This window comes from Acanthaster planci, linkage group LG01 (genome assembly GCF_054643075.1).
Source record: "Acanthaster planci isolate LZ-2023a linkage group LG01, COTS_SCS, whole genome shotgun sequence".
In the NCBI taxonomy this organism is placed as follows: Eukaryota; Metazoa; Echinodermata; class Asteroidea; order Valvatida; family Acanthasteridae; genus Acanthaster; species Acanthaster planci.
In genome coordinates this window covers 8,523,381-8,541,797 of record NC_141777.1, presented here as the reverse complement: position 1 = coordinate 8,541,797, position 18,417 = coordinate 8,523,381, and the positions used below count along the sequence as shown (strand labels likewise).

The 18,417-nt window shown below is 43.0% G+C and overlaps 2 protein-coding genes across 3 annotated transcripts in view; one reads left to right on the top strand and one right to left on the bottom strand.

The window, feature by feature from the left end:
• Window positions 1-704: 704 nt before the first annotated feature.
• On the bottom strand, window positions 705-13,431 carry LOC147800304 (cytochrome P450 2U1-like). The gene is made up of 6 exons (XM_087147448.1): window positions 12,791-13,431; window positions 10,147-10,406; window positions 6,937-7,052; window positions 4,932-5,555; window positions 3,676-3,922; window positions 705-2,680 (listed from the first exon to the last, which is right to left on the bottom strand). Exons 1-6 carry the CDS (start codon window positions 12,898-12,900, stop codon window positions 2,487-2,489), a joined length of 1,551 nt encoding a protein of 516 aa, XP_087003574.1. The 5' UTR covers window positions 12,901-13,431; the 3' UTR covers window positions 705-2,486.
• Window positions 13,432-17,716: 4,285 nt separating this feature from the next.
• LOC110979278 (tetratricopeptide repeat protein 8-like) overlaps window positions 17,717-18,417 on the top strand; it is a 112,366-nt gene continuing 111,665 nt past the window's right edge. The window contains exon 1 of one of the 2 annotated variants that reach the window (XM_087144177.1): window positions 17,717-17,834. The gene's annotated coding sequence lies outside the window, so the exon portion shown is untranslated. The remainder of the gene's footprint in view (window positions 17,835-18,417) is intronic. The other variant, XM_087144188.1, reaches the window with a different exon arrangement.

The following is an 18,417-nucleotide window of genomic DNA, read 5'->3' as shown; positions in this document are numbered from 1 at the left end:
TCCCAGTCACGTGATTTTTAATGGTCGGCGTTCAACCTACACTCTCAACATTTTACTAGATCAAGGATTCTGGGGTACAATGAAATTTCCAATAGATACGGAAATCCACGCACCTCCAGGGACATGGTAATTCCTAAGATGCCTCTGGCCGTCATGTCACGTAGCGTGAAAAACCTTTATGGGCCACACGTTTCTTCAGATGTATAAAACTGATGTATGGAAGTTCATGTCAGGTTTTGAAAAACTAAGTTGTCGCTACACGGTTGAAGATTGAGGGGTATAGGAAATCCCCCTTCCCTTTTAGATGACGAGCCCATGCGCGATTATGATTCATAACAAAAGAGGGCGCTACACTATCAGAACGGACGGGCTCCAAGAGACCGTCCGTGCATAAGGGCTGCTGTCGCTGTCCAGTTTCCAGGAACTAATGTTAACACCCACCCGACCACAGCCAAGTTGTTCATTCGTATTTCGACTTTAATTTGCCCAGGTTCATACCGAACAAATGGGACTGTGTAAACCAGCTTAAGACAAAGAAATTCGTCAATTATATAATTGCATGAACTGAACATGAGCATAAACAACAATCTGTTAAGCTTTCGCTGAACAGATCAAAACACATTATTCCACTTTTCCCCAACGAATACAAAGTACACCTCCATCTAACACCAAAAATAATTTCCTGATTTTTCGTATGCAATTCATTTGCGATCCAATTCAAATAATGGTTTATTTAAAAACACGTTTGGTGGTTAAAACTGATTTGTACATGTTTACATCACAACTATTTGATATTACAATATTTGAAGAACAAATCTAGATAAATGCTAATATTATATATAGACAAATTATTGAAAAACAAAAGAGACTTCAGAGTTGTAATAAATCGAGTCAATGACTCCGACTCGGGTGACAAGTTTTTGACGACTCGACTGGACTCAACTCTCGATGGGTAAATGAGTCGACTCGACTCGAGTATCTCATTGAGACTCTACTCGAGTATAAGCTTATCAGACTCGAGGCTCAAAAAAATCAAAAGCAGAAGTTTAGTTGGCTGGATACCTGTCACCCTAATATGTTTTCAGTATGTCTAAATGAAAATAAAAAATCTAAAAATGACTTACATGTAGTTGTGTTTTCATTGTATTGTGTTCAAAAATTTGTGACTCAATTTGACTCGAGCTCGGTACTTGACTCGACTCCACTACACAGAGTGACTCCACTCGACTTCTTGACCTCATGACTCTACTCGAGTCACAATGTTAAAATGACTCGACTCGACTAACACTAAGAAGAGCAGACACTACACAACTAAACTACTAACTATTCTCATCACGCGAGTTAAAAACCGTTACAAAATATTTAAAACGTCAACGAGATGGGAAAGTGCACTGTTAATGTATCGTTTTGTGCGGTATTTGAACTGTTCAAACTTTTGGGTATGTCTTAAGTTAAAAACTAACGTTTCTTTTTGGTGGTAGTCAAACTTTACACACTTGTTGGTTTTCAGTTGAAATAGCAGTCTCTACAAAGTATGTCTCCTTGCTTCACAAGTGTTGAAGATTGCGCGAGTTTAAGGCATTGTCATAACTTGTGAAAGCTCCAGAAGTGGTAACAAGTCATTTTCCAAGTCAAATCACAAGTCAACAACTAATAGTTACAAGTCAAGTCACGAGTCACAAAGGTAGAGACTCGAGTCTGACTCAAGTCAAGTGACTCGAGCCTACAACTCTGGTAATCCTCTCAAATAATAATGCGACACACCCGTCCTTGAATACGTTCTAACTTATTCACTTGTTCTTGCTTAAGATTTTCATTAAAACAGGTACACAGTAATCTAAAACATGTCTAATACAACCCTCACAGATGGCCCAAGGGCGTGATGCAATGTGTTCCATTGCCTTTTTCAACAGTGGCGTAACTAAGGATAAAATGTCCCAGGGGGCACCCGGGGGTGCACAGATTTTTCAAGGGAGCACCACACGATTGTATGATTTTGCTGTATGTATGTCTTACATGGAATAACGATTTAAACTGAGCTGACATTTGATCGGACTTGAATTCCACCCGTTCATAATGTTAAGTTTCCATTCATCTTCGTCTATAAAGGAGTTGCTCAAGTTCGGCAAATTTTCACCGGCAGATCGGGGGGGATGTCTCTCCTAGGGGCAGATTTTTATTTCATTTTTTGAAAGTGAGAAAAAGGTGAATACTGGGACAATTTTATTCTCTTCCCAAAGCATGTAAAATGTATGGCCACAAATGAAACTCACCTTAAGGCCAGAAAGGCCTGTTAAAGGTTACACAATTTTTTTAAAAAGTCATTGTGGTCCTCCCCCGAAAGATTGCCTCCCCCCGGAAAATTCGGCTCTTGATCCACCCTTGGTTTACCCAACGTACACGTCATGGAGAAGGTGGCAATTGTGGGTGGGATTTCGTTCAAGCCCTACCGAGGGATATGTAATTAAAAACCATGCTAAAGCCGCCTAATCTCTTCGGATTTTCCTCGGAATGGGTCTGATTCTGGTCGGCCTAGGTGCGTGCGTGATGCCTGGCAGACCGTCGAGAGTAGGGCGCTCTATTCCCTCGGCCAGCTCAAGACGGAACTTCTGGAGGATGCCCGTGAACGTCAGGAACATCTCGCACTTGGCCATCTGCTCCCCGAGACAGGCGCGGGGTCCTGGTTTGAATTACACCGACATGAACTTATCAGATTGGAGGAATCAATAGTCAGGCGAGCTGTGGTGACCATTTACGTGACAGAGCAAAGGTCTATAAAGAAATATTTAATGATAGGACCTTCATCGACAGTTAATGCACAGCTCGTCACACAATATCAAGGAGAGTTTACGGCAACCTTTAGGGGAAGATTGGCAGGAATTACTGTACTGCCCATGCGCTAAGTGAAACAAAAAGCGACCTTTTTGGAGTGTGCAATATCATTGTGATTTAAATTTGTCTCAGCATAATGATTTATGATGAGTCAATATATATATCCGAGACTTCTGTCTGCCGCTGAGGAAAGATGCGAAACGTTCCCTTTTTTTTTTTGCTTTCAAGAAGATGCTGAACTTAGCCGCAATGCATTATTATAGAATTTATGGATTTAACCCCGAAAATAGTTTATTTTGGACCATCTCACAGGTCTAGTACGGATTTCGTCCCCCCTAAGAATTCAGCCGTCCCATGCCTTATTTTTGAAAAACTTGGCATGCATGTAAAAAAAAACCGTCCTCATCAATGCAAATGTGAAGTGTCGACCCAGTGTGACACACGGGTACGTTTCTTGTTAGGGTCATTTGAGGTTGAAGGACGCACAGTACACTTCCCAGCTGGCGTGTATAGAGCATCACGGCACTGGAGAATGGTACACAGTTTGGCCTGATTGTGTCGGGAAAAAACGGGCGCTGCGCGAGAATAGTATGTTCGATTTTCACAAAATTAGTGTCAAAATGACCGCACAGAGTTTCTCAACCACCTACTGAGCTTGGCTGGTGAAAAAGTGCACTGCAGTGATATCAGAAAAAATAATGTTTTGTAGGTTTCAGGTCAAGTATTTTGTCTTTATTAAACTTACCCACGAGCTCGTGAATTTTCAAGTCTCTTTTCAGGACCTGTGGTGCCTGGATCCCTATCCTTCAAACCTACTGTCTTCTCAAGTTATTTGCAATTTACCTAAAGAGAAGGGCATATAGGAATCATGCCCCCGGATGAGTTGTCCCGTCTCGTCCAAGAAGCGAGCGGGTTCAAAGCGCTCGGGTTCGCGCCAGCACTCCGGGTCCATGTGTGCTGAGTACAGATTGGCCGTGACGGTGGTCCCCTTGGGCAATATGAAGCCGTTCATTTCCACGTCTTCCGTCGTCACGTGTGGGATGGCGCAGGGAATGACGTTGCAGCGCCGGTTGATCTCCTGCAGTGTTGCCTGTCGAAATGGAAAAAAAATAAAAGGTCGAGAAAAGAGAATTTTTTTTGTATTGAAATGATCAACAACTGATCCATAGTTTTTATGTTAAAGCTGTTCTTTGACGACCTCTTCTGTACCGTGACAAAGCGAGGCCCCCCTGAAAAAACGAGCATATCTGCGTAACACTGACTATATCTGAGCATTTAAATGATGTTTGACGATCTGTATCTTGCCGCCTTCTCTCTCATTTTAACTTTCCTGTCATCACACGAGACGACATCTAGTGACGCTGAGCAGTCTACGGGGCGTATTCAAAACCCCATTCTCGTGGGACTTAAGAACAGTGTTCTTGGGTGTGGATTACGAATGCCGAAGTGCAAAAGGAGTCCAGCTGCCGACTGCAGCTGCGCTGAAGGTCAAGATAGCAGTCGCCATTTTGACACCAAATGAAAAGATGGCATAACATTTACCATCTCACATTAAATAAAATCCCCAAATATCCATATTCCATGTAAATAATCAGGGTTAATTCTCTCCAATAGCCATGAATATTTGCCCTGGGTTTTTTTCCTTATTGTGTTTTCTAGTTTAAGTAACAAAACCAACATTAGGTTACGGTATCTGCCTATATCCGCCATCTTTGTTCTTGATGTTCTCCATCCACTCTCCAGAAAGTGGGGAGTGAGAACGTTGTTGGCGAACAATGTTCGCGTGTTGATTCTCCCTGTTCGAAACCTTGTTCTCGTGCTCGTTTAACACGATTTTACGCGTCTGTGGAGGCATGAACCCATAAAAAAACCTATGGTCCAGGAAAGTTCGAACTGCCTGCCCAGACTTCCTAGAAATGCTGCCAATTTAATGAAACAGCATGAAACGTTTCCCCTTTTGTGATGATTCTTTGGAAAGTCTATGAGTTTTGGTGTTTCGCTCTTGACTAAATGTTTGTCTTTGGGGTATAAATAGGAATATTTCCAGGTAGTGAAAGTGGATAATGTTAATGGGCTCAATACGGAAAGATTTTTTTTACTTGTGTGTAAGGTAGATGAGCTCGATCTGCCATTGTAGGCATCCGATCCTGCCCGACTACTTCATCAATTTCCGCCTGAACACGCGCCTGGACGTCTGGATATAAGACCATGCACACGAATCCCCACAACACGCCCGCGTTCACCGTCTCTGTCCCACCGAAGAACAGGTCGGCTACCACGTGCTTTATGTAGTCTTCGTTGAAACCGTTCTCCACCGGCAAGTCCGATCCATCGGGGTTAGTACCAGCTCTGCGCCTAGCTATCTCGACCAGGTAGATATCGATGAGATCTCGGGGCGAGTCCGGGTCGAGGCTGGCTTTGTGCTCGTCCACCTTGGCCGAGACGAAGTCCAAAATGCCGGTGTACATCTCCCGCACCGCCCGGTGGCCGGGGAGGGGAAGGTACCAGAGCAGAGGGATGAAATTGGCGGCGCTGGCGCTGGTCAGGTGGCTGAAGAAGACGTCGGCCATGTGCAGCAGGCGCTTGAAGTCGGGGTCGGTGGGTTTGAAGCGCTGGCCAAAGCACACGGAGCAGATAACGTTGCTGAAGGCCAGCTGAACAGGATAAGTCATGTTCATCGCGTCGCCATTGTGGGACGCAAACTCCTCGATGAGATGGGACACCTGAAAGTTGGATGAGATTTGATTGTCATCCCATTAAATTGGCAATATCTGTCTTTTTGGTCGCATCTCTCGAGAGGTGGAGTTGAAGATCATTAACAGAGAGCACCCCACTTCTTGAGGAAGATGGAGTGCTATCTTGAACCGTCAAAATGAAGTCGTTTTACCGGCCCAAACCATGCAATAACACTGTTCTAACTTGGGGCTCGAGAAGCAGTCTTGCAACCATGCGTATCACTTTATAAAAGGGGGGAACTTGAGGCCACCCATAAAAGCTTTAATATGAAACTTTTGCCAGTTGTGACATCTTTGTGTCACACATCACTGAACACATCAACGGATGTAAGATAGGTGTATGAAGGTGGGTGTACGAGATTTGAATATCATCCCTACTTTTCCTTATCTACGGAATAGGTTCGTTCTGAGAGTGCTCCGGAAAAAACGCATAAGTATGGTGTTCCATATATACATATGAGTGTGCACTCCTTCAAGCAAGCTTGTCTTTTCAAATAATTATTGGTTAACGTTTCTTTGACAAAAGAGCACTTTCGTAGTTTCATTACCAGCTCCAGCCTTTCGATATTGTATTTTTGTATAGAGTACACCATCTGAGTTTGTCAAGTAAAGACCAGAAACGAGTAACAAAAGCGTAACTTGGATGAAATTTCTTGAGGGATCCCAGGAGGACACTGAAAGCAGATGGACTGTAGCTTATACATAGGTCCACCCCAGGGGCACGGATTTCCACCGGGGACACCCCCCGTAGTTACGCCAATGATCGATAGATGTAACAAGCTGTGCGCTCGCAAGATTTTTGTCGTCTAGGTAATCAGTCAGCAAGCAGTCTTGTGCGGAACACTGACAAGCAGAGGCACATGGTTGTGTCCTAGCGACTCCACATAACACATTGCAAAAACAAGCGCGACGACATTCGCGTCGGGGAACGACAAGAAATGAGGGGAAGAACATGCCTTCCCAGAGCGGACCCATCCATCAAGCAGTTACTGCACAAAGACCCCACCGGAGAGATTCGACTGGTTCAATGAACCGGGATCTCGTGCTAGGGAGAACTCACCGGGGACTGATTACAAATTGGGCCGGTAATGATTTTTGAGCGGTTGCATTAAAGGCCTGGTTTAAACCGGGTAACTGCAGTGCTTGTTTCGTCTGAGTGAAAGCCAGAATTTGAAGATAGAAGCTTCTGTTTAAAAATGGAAGATTTAAATAGCGAAAGAGAGAGCAATGAATACATAGATGCCCACAGGATTTTAAGTAATCCGGATCATGTCCTTTTCAGGTATGAACAAAGGGAGGGTCTTATCTTTGGGATGTGTTGCTTAAATCTTCAAAATTGGTGAGCAAAACTCAATTATAATTGACGTACCTCTTCAGCAACTTTGTTTTCCATCTGAGTCCTTCCTTCTCCTATGCTGCGCATGACTGACAGCACGAAACGGCGGTGTTCCCGCCAAGTGGGATTGGCTTGCTGATTGGCGATTCCTGATTGGTTAAAAGTGTAGTTCGTTTTGGTTGAAAAATCTGAGACTGCGTTGAAGATTGTGGACTGTGGTGAAAGTAGGCTTAGCAAGTAATTTTGGACGTGGAACTGCAGACGAATCAACAGTCTATTCTCTGACTTTTCTCAAACAGCAGGTAGCTATGCATAATGAGGAGTATGGCATATGAATTAAACCAAGACTCATGAAAAATATCGACGTACACATTTGGTTTACATTACATTTTTCACTTTTGATTAATTTTGTTATTATCTTTTTTGATGTATTTTGTTGAATAACGTTAACCTTGTAAATGCGACTTCAAAATCTTACAAAGTACAGTATGGTTCGTAACATTTTCGCTTTTCAATTTGTTCCCCACTTTACCTAATTTTTGGCACTGAGTATTTACAAACAATCCTTGCCAAATTCTTGGTATCTCTGGTTCGTCACATGAATGTACAGATTGCTGTGGATTCGTTGAAATAATCAACACGTTCAGCAACTGTGTGACGTCACAGAAAAGTTTAACATCATTAAATGCCAATTTCCACTAAATTTCCAAAGACTTTTTTTCCACTTAATTGACCACTTTGATGTACAAACAGCAGGCATACCTGCATGGAGAAGGTCGGGCTGGGCGTCACCCCCTCTGGCGACCTAAATGTTACCACGACCGCCGAAAATTTCTCGGTTATGTACACCCATATAGACGCTCCTACTCTCACACGACCAATGTTTGGACGAACTCTTCAGCACGCTTTTCAGTAAATTCAAAACACCAGCCACATAACTTGAAACCAAGCATGAGTCCGGTTCTGTCACCACAGCGAGGATGTTCCAAACCACGACAACATGTTCAGTGCCCCATCCAGGGCTCAACATTAATCCCAGCCAAATCCCCCCTTCTCTCCATTTCGTTGGGTTAGCGCACTTTGTCGGTATTCACGCCGAGATTACTCAAATCCGGGGGAAAAGCAGAACCCGGCCAAAATTGATACTTAATTCGGAGAGGACAAAGAAAAGACCCGAGGACCAAAAGGCTTATGGCGTGTTTGGGTAGGCCGAACTACTGCCGTACGTGGCGTTGCCCGTCGTGGTATTTGACCTTGAGTTGTGGCAGTGGCCAAGTCCGCGCTACCGTCATGGCGTTGACTGAGGTTTCAATTAGTGATTGAAGGAGAGGCACGACATCTGTCTTTCAGATCAAACGGGCAGAAAGGAACCACAAATCCGGGATTCAAATGGGCTCACGCAACACTAGTTTTTAAATAAAGTTCCCGTTTAAATAAAGTCACCGTTGTGTTCCATACCTGATTTTCAATTGGTGTTCTGGCAAGTGGCATTTTAATGGCATTTTGGTGCATGCCTACTTAATTTTTCAAACACAAATTTACATATTAATTATGAGCAAAAGTGAAATGTCATCGAGAGAAGAAACCTCAGTGTGTTGCAGCTATTTCTGCACTAACATTGACAGAATTTTGGGTAAAGCGCTATCGAAACTTTTGTTCATTTTAGTGATTTTGTGGTTCGGTTTACGGGTCAATGAGCGGTTCCCAGAAAAGGTTTCCAACGGCCAAAAAGTTTACAATTTGAGCAGAAATCCTCAATATACAATACAACGTCACGCAACAACACTCTCATTTGTCTGAAAAAACATGGATATTTATAAACATTTGAAAGAAAAATGGGAAGTTTTCTTACATTTAAGTTACCCCAAACATGTTCTCAAGTGAAGTTCACGTATAATGGACCCTTTCCAATTTATAGCTTACCGGCTTGGAATTTATACAGGCAGAAAAATACTTTAGAAAGAAACAAATATTAAACCATTTGTAAAACAAATCAAATAAACATACAACCGCTTGAAGTCATTCTCTTGACGGGAAACCGGAATTAACCTACCCCAGTTATAATACCGATTGCCCAGCCAAATGTGTCTACACAAGTAAGGTATACCACTACATGCATACACAACGACATCTGTGAAAAGACCTTTTTCCGCGAAGAATTCCCAGGACGAAATCTCCTAACAACCATCTTCCACCCAGGAGCATAGATATGGATCGTATGAAGTCCTTCAAAGCAGTGGCAAAGAACTTGAGAAAATATAGGGACCGAACAAATAAAATGTCACGCATGTCACGTCTGGACTGAATAACTAACGTGAATTGTGAAATACCCGTGTCACATTTACTTTAGACATCAAGCTGATGCAGGAAAAGCGTGTAGTGGTTTTGACCGCAGCCTAAAAATAGTCACGAGTTGGGGTTGGTTGTGTACCAAAAATAGAGCCAGCCCTATCTCTCTCTCTATCTACCCGAACAGGGGAAAAGAGTGATTCATAAGCCGCCAAATTATTACAAAATGAGAGTATTTCTTGGGTTTTGCAGAATCGATGTAAGATGAAAATTTCCTCCAGTCTGATTTCTGGGGTGTTTTCGTCAGCTTATTAAACCTTAGTCTTAAACATCAAGGATGAAATTAAAAACCATTCTTAAGAACTTAATGGGTGGTACTATAATAGCTAAGGACAGCATTTCATGGTTGGAAGGCTCGTAAGTCTTCGGAAATCACACTTTTGGATTTTTAACCTGCAAGATGATATCAGTGGTCGCGATAATGAGGGTAACTTGACGACAGCGATAACGCCAGCGACAAAGTGGCGTTGGTGGTTAATGACCACGATGAAGTCATCACTGTGACAAAGGCGACCGCGATGGATTGAATGCTGGTAATGAAGACAGGACATTTTTGTAAATTCAGGAGGAAAATAGGTCGAAAAAGGCTGTGCGCCATCGACTTTGGAGTTGATATCTGTACTGACTTTGGTCTGTGCGAATATGGCATGAGTAGCCGCATTCTGCATCCTGTAGCAGTTCGTTGCGTTAATTAACTGAAAAAAAAAGAACTCTGACAAAGTAGCGTTTGTAATGATTCTAGCTTTCTTTTATCTTTATCTCCCCGCTTTTTTGTTCCCTCGTCGGTGCAGGAAGTTTGGGATTGAAGGTTAAAAAAAGAGATGAAGATGAGGTTGGCAGTGGTGATGTTCATTGTTTTTAGAGGGTTGATGAGGAAGACCATCGTGAACTTACCTTTTCCCTGGTTGACTCGATTCAGGACCCACTGTGGCCTCCCCGAGAACACCCGGCTCTTGGTCACGAAAGCCTCCCGGATCGCCTTCCGACCGTTCAGCACCACCAGGAGCTTGGCACCCAACTGGACGCTGAACACGCTGCCATAGCGCTGGGCCAGGCGCGTGAACGTCAGGTACGGCTTGCGGCCCAGGAAGGGGATGTATCCTAGCAGGGGCAAGCCGATAGGTCCGTTGGGAAGACGTGTCTTACCGCGCGATCTAAAGCAAAGGAGGGCCCGATCAACACTCCATTTTATTTGTAAATTAGGATATGGAAGAGTTTATGAAACAACAGGTTTTATCTTTCAGATGCATTAAACCATTATGAAAGCAGCGAAGGCTTGAGTTTCGGCGAAAGACTGGAGGAGACGCGAGGGTAAAAAGAAAGATTTCGGAAATCTACCGGGCGTGGAAAAAAACCAGGATAATGTTTCGGCATCAATGGTTAAGGCCAATTTCCAGGGAAGTTTTTCATCGTGACTTTTAACATTTTATTCTTCGAAACTTTCCTCTTTCTACCGGCCTAGTATAGGATGCGATGTCGCCGTGTCACTCTTTAGCTTCCACGAATCTTGCTCAAAACGGAAATTATTCCACTCAATTTTAGATTGCTCCTACCAGTTCACATGGAGTTTTCATTGTCAACATACAACATACAATCACGCAAGAAGAGCTTTGATCAACCTCTAACGGTTCAGCTCAGTGAGGCATTGAACATGGGGGGGGGCTAGGAAAAAACTGCCTGTGTACAGACGCACGCGTTAGCTTTTGGTTCACTGTGATACCAGACTCTCTCTGCATGCACCGAAGTGTGGCGTCACTTTGAACCAGAAAGTGCAGTGCAAACGAATGGAGTACGCGCGCGTGTTGGTTCACGCGCTGGTTCTCGCGCTAATGCCTTTCACACACTAATTGTGCGCGTGACGTATCCACTTCGGTACTCTATTGAAGATCTCATTTCCAATCATTGATTTTAAAGAGAGGCTGAGTAGGATCTGCGCTTTGACGTCACGACCGTGTTTTTCATGTAAGTGGCTGCTAAAACTATAGTTCTCCGTCGGTACAAATTAAAGGAGCAATTCACGAAGTATTACAAATCCCTTGCAGCTATTCGAACATCAGAAAGTAATACACATACTAATGAATTCTAAATGAAAATACAACCCTCTTTAAAATAAATGGGACAAAGTCTTTTCTGAATGAATTTAAGGTAAAGTCGAAAACCAACCAAAAGGTGATATTTCTGCAAACATGTTGGTCGCCCATATAAGTTGCAGGCAAAATGAGAGTGGTCTATTATGATTAAAGGAAAGTCTATATTCACTTATTCTGTCTAGATCCGCCCATGACCACTAATTTCGTAAAGTAAATAATAAACTCACATCTTCAACTTACATACAGGGAAACAATCTATATCTAATTAATTAATTAAATAAAATAGTCCATACAAGGCCATTTTGACGTCTTATACAATGTAAGGAACCAGCAGTTTCAAGATGACGAGAATCAGCTGTGTCTCTTTCCAGAGGCAAGTGCTTAGAGTAAACTCACATTTTTGTTGAGGCAGGCCACTTTTTTAGCAAGACTTGTACAACAATAAATCATGAATTATACAGTATACGATAACAATCTGTCAGCAAGTCCCTATTTTGAGACAATGTTTGGTGATTTTCAAAGTCTATTAACAGGCCACTCAATCACCTGCACCGACCATAATTAAGTTTCCATATGGAAAGGTGAGCGAAGTAGAAAATACAGTTTGACCCCACAGGAAACCACAAGTGCTGCCAACAAAAATTACACAGTATGCGTACAGGAATACTATTTTCGATGTTCAAAGGAATCCGAGAGTTTTTCATTCAGAGAAACAGATTATTTACGTTGAAAGAAACTTGAAAGTTCGGCAATATTTCTTTGTTCAGAGAAAAGTTACAACTTGTCCATGTTAACGCTGTGCACCACCGCCGATCGAGAAGGGCATAGTACCCTTTAGCTGTTTTCTTCAAAGTTTAAAAAAGTTTATGATTTAGATATTAATCTCTCACCGACAACGTAAAAAAATACATGCCTGCGTGCGTGCTTTGTCCGATCCATACGCGATCCTTGCGATATTAAGATACGTGATGACAAATTGTATGAGAAGCCTTTCTTCGATTAAGCACATGGAAGTATTTTCGTCAGTGTCATGAATGTTGTATAGTGAAGTAGCAGCACTGGTTCAAAATATCTGCCTTGTGGTCTCAACAAAAGCGGGCATTCCTAACCCTAATGGCAGTCAAAATAATGTTATAGGCAAGTAGACTCTTCTCTGCAAGTTGCTCCGGTTAGTAAAAAGTAATTCAAAGTCAAAGAACACACAGAGCAGCGTATATCCAGCACGGTGGTTGGGGTTCTCTCTCTTGGGGGAGTTACGTAAAGATAGAGAGCCCACACTTTGCAACGGGGATAGCACAGCATCTCCGCTGTTGAAACGTCTCATAATTTCTGTCATATTTCCAGAAAAGAACTTCTTATTTCACAACCCTCAACTCCCAAACCGGCATTCGACACTGCATATTAAATTTTAACAATAACTATGAAAAAAATAATAATTATTTACTCACTTGTATTTGAGTAGAGCCCAAGCAAGGGCAGCTAACATCAGTGAGACAAAACTTCCTTGAAGCAGCCTGCCTAAGCATCTAAGAATCACCGATGTGTACAGGACAGCCATCTTTCATCCCACAGACATCCAATAAAACGGGAGAGATTTTTTGCGACACGAAATAATGATGGAGGAATTGCAGGGTGTAATTTGCGCCTGAAATTCGGCGAAAGTGGAAAAGGGCTTACAGTTCTTGCCGCCTTATACGGATTACGCTCGTGTTTTCGAAACCCTTGCGCACAGCCGGTGGAACGGTTATATAATAGTGGTAAACCGTCGCGTTGAACTTGCTTGAGAAAGCTTCAGGCGTCATCAGCCCACAAGAGGGCTTTCTCTTTTGTTATTTGGTCGAATGCGCGGTGTACGTGCGTGGATTCGTCTGGGAGTCCAACAGCGCTTGTCCCACGGGGTCGTCCCAGCAAGGGCCCTGCGCCGGCTCGCAACCGAAATCCACCAGCCCCTTTTCTTTTTCGTCTGTAAATTCGGAAGCACCTTCACCCGTGGAAAATGTGGCCGGTTTCCTCTTTTGTGTTCTCCCTTCAGGAAACGTGCTTGAGAGATGGGAGATTTTGGGGTTGGCCAGTGACTAAGTCGATCCGGCAGTGCGATGACAACTGCTGTTTACGCCTTCGCGTTCAGACGATAAAAGCGGGCAATGAACTCGTAACCGCGTTTTGGGCTTATGAAAGATGTTATTGACTCGGGTCGGTTATATAAGTTTCTGCGTCCGTGGGTGAATCAAAATGAAGCAGATGAACGCAGGAAATGCAATGTTTTGCGGTAAAATCAAACTAGCGTCGGTGAGCAGCGTCAGTTGCGAGTCTAAACCAAACAATTTCCACTGAGTGGGTGTGGGCGTGGTAACCTGTTTGTAGAAGAACCAGCGGAAACATTAATTTTAAGATAATAACCTAATTTGTGATACCGGATTAATGAGTTAGCCGGTGTACCGATGATTGATCAGGAAATCGAGAAGCTGGACCGGGAGTATTCCTCTACCAAATTACACATGCGCCGTGGGGGCACGTTAACTATCGACTAGTTTTTTTTATTCAGACAAAAATTAATAAGACATCGCCATAGAGCTGTAAGTAATATCTTCACTGAGATGAAATCAAGCGAGAAGCACAAATGAACTCGTTATGCGACACCAGATATACTTGTTGCTTTAAGAAAATGATGGTGGTGAGATATAGTCTGAACTAGTTACCGGTGCAGGGTACAAGGATGTGAAACCGAAGTTGACAGTTGCACGTAAGTCCATGGCATGTCTCCAAAACTGAGTAGCACCGCGCAGCTGTGGCGGCCGGGGGAATGTTTCCTTGAAAATTTCTTCCGTCCCAAGGTGCACCCACAACAGAAAGTAGTAATGCAACCAAAATAAAACGAGAAGGAAAGTGAGTTTTCTGTCGTTTTTACCACAAAACGGAAACCAGTGTCTCAAAGGATCCTGGTTGCCGTCATTTTACTCCCCGCGCAACCTGAAAAAAAAATAATCCAGCTGCACCCCTGCTCTGCGGACGGGCTCCCGTATGCTTTTCAGAGGAAGCCGTGGTCTTTAAGGCAGGCTCGACCGCGTGGTAAACTGCCAGACAGGGTTGGAAAATTGGAAAGATTACAGTAATATTAATATTAAGCTAGAAGATGATGAATACGGACACTCAAATTGACATACGTCCTCAAAGGGATAATTGTATTTAACTGAGGTTAATGCTGACATTGCGCTGGCCCAGGTGGGTCTGTTCCAAACAGGACTCCGTCTAGTGGACGGTGGGGGGGTACTCTGCAGGATGGAGATTTTTAAAGCAAACTTGGGACATCGATAGAAGCAAGGCGTATCCAGAACCAAATTATCGGACAGCCAGTATTTGGGGGGATTTTCTGCATGTAACACACAGCTTTTCTGTGTGAAGTGAAATTTAGAGGCGTTGTACACACCGAAGTAGAGTAGACTCACCGAACCCATTTTATGGCAATTGGCAACTTTCCCAGATTGCAACTTCTGTACAACGGCATTACATTGAGTTTGGATGAAAATGACATTCGAAGCCGCGGCCTGAAAACACCTGCTCAAAGTTCTGGCAAAATACAGAGAGACATTTCCATAAGACAGTGTTCAGAAAAAAAAGCATCTTCTTTCTTTAAACTGGAATTTCAAGTGCACACATTATCTTGTGCGTACTTAACCGTATTATAACAAGCTTCAAGAGTCAGGCTCCCCCATCCTTCAGAAAGAAACGTCCCCTCGCGTTTTCGTGCGTAACGCATTGAGCAGTATTGACCAGTAGTATTGACCAGTAGTACTGACCAGTAGTATTGACCAGTAGTATTGACCAGTAGTACTGACTAGTAGTATTGACCAGTAGTTGTGTGCCCTGCCCCCGTTTCCCCATTCGATGCCTAAATTTCGTTTAGAACCCTCTCTCTCGAAGCCATACGCCTACTACACAAGTGTATGGATTTTACGAATGGGTTTGAAAGTTCAACTCATAGGAGGGTTAGCTTAAGTTCAGAATATACAATTTCCCACGCAGGGTGGTGCATATTATGCTCGTTTCAATCATTCTCGGAGAACTGATTGCTTTGTCCGGATGTCCGATTGCTACCCACTCCAAATTGTTTCACCATGATGACTCGACTTCGGCTGAAGAGCAAACGCTGAAGGCGTGCGAGGGAGTTACGGTAATATCGGTTTAAGTTCCCTTTAAAATGAAGTCACAATGTTTGTCCGGGGGTGCTGTGTGATAGCCGTGCTGAAGTTTACTATGGACTCATTCCTGCCGAGTTAACTCCAATATTAATAGCTGGCAGCCTGCACCTCGGAGATTTGGCGATGACGTAAGGTTAACGCCGCCACTCTCCGAGAGATAAAGACCGCACCATCTGACAATCTTCCACAGCACGCGGGCAGTTTGTTAGTCATGAGATACGGGTCTGCGATGTAGTGACGTCATCACAAGCGGGTTTTGGAGAGGATACGTACGTTTTAGTTGTCGTCAGTCAGCAGTTGTCTGACGATTTTTTTATTGACCTTTCCATGGTAACATTTACCCATTTGTACTGGTACTGCTCGAGAATTTTAAACATAATATTGAATAGTTAGAAAAATTGGAATAAATTTGTAATTTGGGATCAATTCGTTTAACAGTTTGTAAAAAAAAGGAAAAGTCTGGTTTCGATTGGTGATCTTTTCTTTGCCTGGCCCAAGTCTGTATCCACCCTATAGCTGAGTGAATAGGTTTTTGCCCAAATTCTTCCGGAAACGTGTTTTGCATCTGCACTGCCTCTCGGGCAAGGAAATCTTTTGCCTAGTCTCCTAGAATATTCATGTGTCTAAAGAAAAGTGCCCATTGTGTCTTTCCATATTCATTCTGATTCATCTGGCTCCGCGTTTCGAGGAACGCCTTTGTTTTACTTAGAGTCCCCCCAGAAGTTACTAGGCAGGTGCAGAGTGGTAGAATGCGACGGCCAGGAGAGTTTAAGGGCATGATCGAGACGCTGACAATGAAATTGGGGAGAGCAAATAAGGATAAATGTGGCATGGAAGGGGATCCACCCCCTACATGTTAAAAAAATATGTTACTATTTTTCCAAACTGAATAATGGAAGTGGTTTCATATATGCTGTTTCTTTTAGTTAAAAAAAATGGGGCGAATTTGTAACGAACAGACGAAAACTGCAGGCAGCGCACCTTAGCTCAACTCTTTTTTCATTCTTAGAGGAAGAATGTTATTTTGTGGGCCTGTCAACACTTGAACGTTGTGTTGTTTGCTTGGGTTCACTAGGAGTGAGTAAGCACGCTTACGCATCCAGTTCATTCTTTAGTTGTGATTTCTTATATGGCTTTTTCTCGGAGCCGAAGAATTTCTTGGAACATGATAAAATTATTTTCGATCAAACTATGTATTCCCAATGTCTTGCAAAGGTGTGATTCACGCGAGGTATCTCCCTTAGGTTGATTTTTTACACGCCATAACTTTTAGGCCGGTTCCAAAAAGGTTTATCCGAGAGGAAACGAGCTCAACTTTTGACGTCACGACTTTGGGCTAAAGGGCATTAACTAAATAGGCCGGACTGCAGAACTTATGTCGTCACTTTAAGCAGTTCTGAGTGTTTTTTATATATATAACGTGGGCTCCTAACCTTGCTAAGATCCCAAGAAGATGTTCTTAAAATTAAGACATAACCAAGTACCAAGCATATCAACCGCAATCGGATATAGAGTTTATAGAATTATATTTGTGTTGCTTTCAAGGCACCTGTTCAACCTAGATATATGCCACAATTACAAATCTCTCAAAAGAAGTCAGTAACTAATTGATTTTCCACGATTTTGTTAACAGCATTTTACTTTAATTTTCCCGAACACCTCCGTCCATTTAAGATATTCCTTGTACAAGTTGTCCACAAGTACCTCTTTATGGACTTGGCGCGCGCGTGGCGAGCCAAGGGCATACAGACTCTTGACCAATCAGAATCGATTAAATTGTCTCATATCCAGGTGATTTACGCAATGAGCATAATTACTTCTCAGCGGTTATTATCAAATGGTAGCACACGGTCAAGTTGCAAGTTGTTAGGGAGATTGTCAGAGGAATTTATGAATGTAAATTATTTTCTGATCGAAATTTCCTAACATTTTGCCCAAATCAGTTCTTCGAAATTGACAAGATCCATCATCTCGGACCCCCACAGTTGCCTTCTTCAAATTTTGAGCCGTATCTCTTTAATCTCAGGAAAGGAAATGGAACAAAAATAACTTCTTGTGTTCTCGTTTTAGACAACGCAAAGTGTTTTTGTCGCGCATTGTATTGATGGAAAAATTGACATGATGGTGAAGTTTTCGGCTCATTGACCTATTGAGGGCGCCCTTTATTCAAGCCGAATTTTTCTTGTGCAAATCGCCATCGCTGCAGCCCCACCTGAACAAATTGTTAGCGTTACGGTTGTTAAGGTTACTTGTCGCAACATTAACATCGTCATGATTTAACAAATTCGCGTAGGTAAGTTGTATTAAATAAAGCAAGGAGCTCATGCCATCTGAAACGCAGCAATATATTAAAATAAGTAATCGTTAACCTGCAAGCTCGACCTAAGTTAGGCCTGTTCAGCTCTTACGCCTCTTGCAAGTAAAGCTTAAGTCCCAAATATTGTTGACCCGGCCCAACTATTGTTGACCCATGTCTGTGGGAAATGTCTCAACATAATCCAAGACAATGTGTCTCGCACTTGACAAAATTCATCTAAAATGTGGCACTTCATCTGTTCATTTAGCCCTATGACCAATGACATGACATTTGTAAACAATATGACTTTGCGTGCACACAGGCGCTGTAGTTGGGCCGGCCCAAATGTGGCACTCTAGTTGGGACTGATACTATAGTTGGGGCGTAACAGGCCTACCTAAAGAGCAGCGTTTTTACCACATGGGCACAAGCACAGCCTTACAATTTCACGAATGATTATCATGTTTATGTCCTAAGATTTCACAGGTGGTTTTTGGATATAATTTGACGTTGGCTTGGCATTCCGGGGTGGGGGTACCCCAGAACTGTGGGGTCCGTGGGAGCGGAGCAGACGTCCGAC